This window comes from Oncorhynchus nerka, linkage group LG13, assembly GCF_034236695.1.
Source record: "Oncorhynchus nerka isolate Pitt River linkage group LG13, Oner_Uvic_2.0, whole genome shotgun sequence".
NCBI lineage: Eukaryota > Metazoa > Chordata > Actinopteri > Salmoniformes > Salmonidae > Oncorhynchus > Oncorhynchus nerka.
In genome coordinates, this window is record NC_088408.1 from 27,678,994 (window position 1) to 27,684,301 (window position 5,308).

The 5,308-nt window shown below is 44.4% G+C and overlaps 1 protein-coding gene across 1 annotated transcript in view; it reads right to left on the reverse strand.

Annotated features, from left to right (window-relative positions):
* Nucleotides 1-124: 124 nt before the first annotated feature.
* Nucleotides 125-5,308, reverse strand: part of syne1a (spectrin repeat containing, nuclear envelope 1a) — a 195,971-nt gene continuing 190,787 nt past the window's right edge. Inside the window, 5 exon segments of the mRNA XM_065026966.1 lie at nucleotides 125-1,684; nucleotides 3,361-3,419; nucleotides 4,375-4,467; nucleotides 4,691-4,954; nucleotides 5,105-5,233. Of these exon segments, the coding sequence (XP_064883038.1) occupies nucleotides 1,411-1,684; nucleotides 3,361-3,419; nucleotides 4,375-4,467; nucleotides 4,691-4,954; nucleotides 5,105-5,233 (819 nt within the window). The 3' untranslated portion in view covers nucleotides 125-1,410.

Here is a 5,308-nt window from a genome sequence, read left to right on the forward strand (position 1 = left end):
TTTGTGATTATTTTACAAAGAATAATAAATACTGTAAATATTTTATGTATCTATTATATTTAAGTTACTGTCTGGCATTTGTGTTATTCAGTAATGCAAACTCAAAGGAATACAAAAACTAATATTTAATATGTACTGTATTTTATTATGCAAAGAGAGAGAGTATTATTCATTAGCTCAGCATTAGCAAACTGTACATACATAAATAACCATTTCATTTTTCATTGTTTTTACAGTTTCATTTTTGAACAGCCCAGTGATGTAGATGTCTCCATCAGGTTAGGATCATCATCATCATCATTAATATTACAAAGCACACTATATGACATCCATCTACTTAACACTACCAGTGATTGTTTGGCTTTTCTTTTTAAAGCAAGGTATTTCAAGTGCATGCTAATAAAACAAACAAAATAACTGCCATATTCAAAGGCATTTCAAACATCACTATACAAAATCACCTGAATCTTACAAGTCAGTTTACTGGTTTCTTCTTGTTGCATCGATTGTTTTGCTTTAAAACACTGAAATAATATCGACGTTAAATACTTGTCTTGGCCCGAGGAGGAAGACGTCGGCCATCTTGTGGACGGCTTCAGTGCAGTACCTTCATTCAATAGCGCTAAGTGGGATTCCACTAAACGGACGTGACTGGCATACCAACCCATAACTCTAATCCTAAAGTTAACCCTAATCTTAACCAAACTTCTAACCTTAACCCTAAACTAACTATAACTATAACCAATTAGGTATTTCAACATGTGTTTGCAGGTCAGTCATGTCCCTGTAGTTTTCTCCCATGTCAGTGCTCTAGGTTCAGCTTTTAGCTCTATGGGATCTCTAGTACTAATGGGAATGTTCGCTATTCAAACTTCACCGGAAGCCCCCTAGCCTAATTGATTCTAACATCTACCGAATGCTGATTGAGTTAACAAATAAATAGCAGCAGCACTGACACACAGCACAGTCCACTTTGGCTCCCAACATATAAGTAGTGCTGTGTTTTTTCTTCAGACTCGAGACGTTTCCTCTGAAACTGTAAAAAATAAAATACAGATTACTATAAAGAATACAAAACTAATAGAGATTTGTTTTGGATATAAGGGGATCCACAAGGTATAGGTCCATTCCTCTTGTAGATGGGTGTTGATCAACATGTTTCATATAGAGGCTGTTTAGGCCATGTAGCCTTGGGATGCTTTTGTTAGTCGGTTGGTTTGTTAGGTGTTAGAGAGTCTAAAATGAGTGAATGTCATCTCTGTGTAGCAGAGGAAGAGAGTCCTGCAGGGAGGGGGAATGTTAATATAATCCAGGAGGTCCTCTTCTATGGGCATGAGTCCACCGGTGTACAGCAGTAGGGGACATTCATTTAGATGAGAAAGTATTTCTGGAACCCGGAAGTGATGACCCTCATATGGGTGGGGGTCCATTGGTGTAGCGCAGCATGGGGTGGAAGGAGCGGGCAAAGTTGTTGGCATGGTGACAGCTGTAGTCCTCCTCTGTCATGGGCACCAGGCAGGCTAAGCCAATCAGGAGCAGGAGGAGGAGCTGGAGGGGCAGAGCTGCCCTCAGGACCCTCAGGATAAAGGACTGGCCCCTTGGGGGGCACAAGGAGGAGGACGAGGAAGAGGGGACCAGGGGGAAGTCAGAACGGGAGGAAGCGCAGCCAGCGCCGCTCTGAGAGCTGGTCAGGGGGAGAGAGAACGGCATTAGACACACCAGAAATAGCAGAGTAGGATTTTAGACACAGGAACACACATATACACACACACATGAGTAAAAACTGTATAGAGGTATGATACTGTGAAAAGGGTTAAGATCGTAACAAACAACACACCAGAGTAAGCATACCAATCACACACACACACAAGGTTACTCAAACACTACAGAGAAAAGGTTACACACACTCATGCACAAACCAAAGCAGCAATTTCTACACACACAATCTCTCCTATGCACAGGGAACATGAAGTAAAATCCCTCCTAGCTGTCTCAGTCTTGTTTTTCTCACTGAGTGAGAAACCCTGCGTACAGCCGACTGTGTGAGAGTTCAATGCCACGTCTCATTCCGAGCAGAGACCGCTGTACCAGAGACCCCTCCAGAGACTCACAGAGAAGGAGCCAAGAGGAGAGAGGAACGCTGCGTTCCTCCACCTGGCCTCATCCTCACAGGGCTGCCTGGTGGCCTGGGGGAGGAAGCTGTTAGCAGTCTGTCTGTCTTAAGGCCCTCCACACCCTATGTCTCTATCTACATGTCTCTATCTCTCATTAATAGTTTAAATTAATGGTGGGAGCATTGTGATGTGTGTTTTACCTCAGCAGCCCTACCTCAGGAGATCCACAGTTTGGGGCCGCAAAGAACCCCCTGATCTCCATGGCAACCTCGTCTACTAGATTTCAATTTCCGAAGCCAATTAGTGAGTAACAGGGAGCTAGCAGAGCCTGGGCCTGTTCATACAATGGAGCCCATCAGCCCCAACAGAGCCGCATTACCTTTTCTCGACCACTCATCCCTGAACTAATTTAGGGCCAGGCTTCAACCCGGCCTGCATGTCATTATTAGGATCCATTTAATAGAAAGCACGGAGTGAAGACTCAAAAGAACAAAGAGAGCAGTACAGAGGTGGGTGGGTTATTAGTACGGCGGTGAGAGGGGGATGAAGGGAAAATAGAGATGGAGAGAAAGGAAGGAGGAAGAGATTCAGACAGTTCATTACAGCAGATAGCTAGTTTTCTATTAAGAGAAAGAGAGGAATAGAGGGAGGGAAAGTGACTAAGAAAATAATCAGAAGGCAAAGTGAGTCAGCAAAGAAGAGGGGGGTGAAACAGAAACTGTATATTCAGATAATGCCATCTAGTGGGTGAGAAATAACTACAGGGATTAGTGGTGCCAGATAGGTGAGCAGTAAAAGATGACAGACAAGCGTTGGCAGCATCGTTCAGACAGCAGAGCACAGCAGCAGATAGCAATGAAAGAACAGAAAACCTTCCACTTTCATTCAATAAAGGAAGAAAGGAATCCCCTGAACGAGGTGATTCACGACTTTTAACAGCTGGCTTGGTTACGTCGCTTCTAGAAGGAAGGAAGATCATGGAACTCATATGGGCCAACGTTGGGGAAGTTTGGAGGGTTAAAGAGGATGCATCATTTCTCAATAAATAAGAGAGGCAGAAGAGGACCTATCACAGCTTCTGCCCTAACGAACTGGTTTAGGTTCGGTTTCCTAACCATATAGAGGATGCATAGAGTATAATTGATTTGAATGATTGACTGATTGGGTTAATAATTTGTACAGGTACAAAGTATGCAGTCATGGTTCCATCATCCTCCCATGGTTCTAGAGTCCAGGAGAGAGGTACCTGTGATGTGGGCCGCTCTCGGGGGGTCCTGGGTGGGCATGACTACTTTTGCCCCGGGGCTGTACCACGCAATGAGCAGGACGGGGGTAAAAGACAGAAAGAATGGTTCAATCCGGAGCAAATAAACACCAAGCTTATAGATGAAAAAAACAACCAACAAATAACAGAAAGAGCAGTAACATCAATAGAACACCAACAACTAAAGAGCAGCAACAACATCCATGATGATGATAGGAGTATCAAGAAACCGGGCTTTTCACATTGGATTGTTTAAGAATTACAATTACAACAATTCATTTACAGATATGTTCATCAAACATACTGTATATTAGCATCTATAGGTGGCTAGAAAATACATGAAATGTTGTTATCCTGTTCATTTGACATGTTTATTTGTTGCCAATGATTAGTAATGCTTCAGGATTTTATTAATACATGATGATGATGATATAGTGGCGTTACAGTGGGCTGTAATGACTAGAAGCATTGATGTTTATAATTAGTTGCAATTAGGCTACTGGCGAACACTACAATTCTCCTCTAAAAAGCGTCAGTTAGTGAAAAGCCAGTGTTTCTTGTGCATTTTTGGCTACTCAGATTTACATGGTGAAGGTAGCAAAAACCTCAAAGAACAACAGCTTGTGGGGCAACATATTCCTTAGTGGTGTAGCGTCATATTAGCAGGGCAGCAATAAAGCAATCTATAAACAAAGGGTAAAATGCAACGTCAATGAATTGCCTTAATTAACTGAATGAAAACAGAAAGGGCTGGTGGGTGGCTGCGGGGTAAAAGCTGGGGTAGAGAGTTGTCCTGTGGGGTTAGCATGCATTGGGAGAGGGAAAGGGGGTGACATTTTGGGTTAAGAATAACATTTGGCAGATCACTCGATAAATCGGTCAGGGTGAATCGATATTTCTCTATCCAGTATACCCCACACGAATGACTTTCTACACACATAACAGCCCCCGGTAAAGGACTGTGACATCCTAGATAGGTACAAAGGGAGACATTACCGATCGCCGGCGACTCGTTGAGGTCCCCTCTGAGACGGGGCTGGTGGATCCAGAGATGTCAGATTTGTCCACAGCAGACAAAGGCAGCGAGTCCTACAAAGGATCAATAATATTGACAAGGACAGACAGTCAGTCTGAAGACGAGTCTTTATTTTTCTCTTGATGCTCATCCGGACACACAGGGTGCATTTCACTATTTCATTCACTAGTACTAACTAGTTACCTGGAGAGTGATTGTCATAATGGTTGCACTAAAAAGCCCACACTATACATGTATGTGATACGGCTGTAGGTCTTATGTGTATTTTCCTCTGACCTGTGTGTCCATGGTTTCCAGTCTCCTCTCCAGGCCCTCCAGGTCAGTGCTGACCTCCCGGAGGAGCAGCCGCAGCCTGTTCCCGATCACATGCACCTTCTCCTGGGCCTCCAGATGCTCACTACCCTGGAGCTGGTTCTGGGCCTGCTCTGAAGCCTGGGGTTGGCTTTGGGACGTGGCCTGGGTGTGGACAAGCAGCTGGGCTGAGAGCTCTTGGAGGGAGGAAGCCTTCTGCTGGGAGTCCAGCAGCTCACGCTTGATTTGCTGGAGGTGAATGGGGGAGGAGGTGAGAGGGGTAGTGGTAAATATAATTGATTTGGGCTAGGCTACAACCCTTTAGGATATTGGTCTTTTGAGAGGATAAACAGATTTGGAGTGTTGCCCACAATTTGTGTGTATTGGAGTGGAATGTACCGTGAGTGTTCTGTGGTGAGCCCGTAGTGTTTCACGGTCGAGCCTGGGGGGGATGGGGACAACCTCGTTCCTCCTACGGTCAATGTTCTCCAACCACAACAGCAGACCGTGGCTCAGCTCATGGAACTCCTAGAGAGAGAGAGAGAAGAGAGATGAGAGAAGAGAGATGAGAGAAGAGAGATGAGAGAAGAGAGAGAGAGAAGA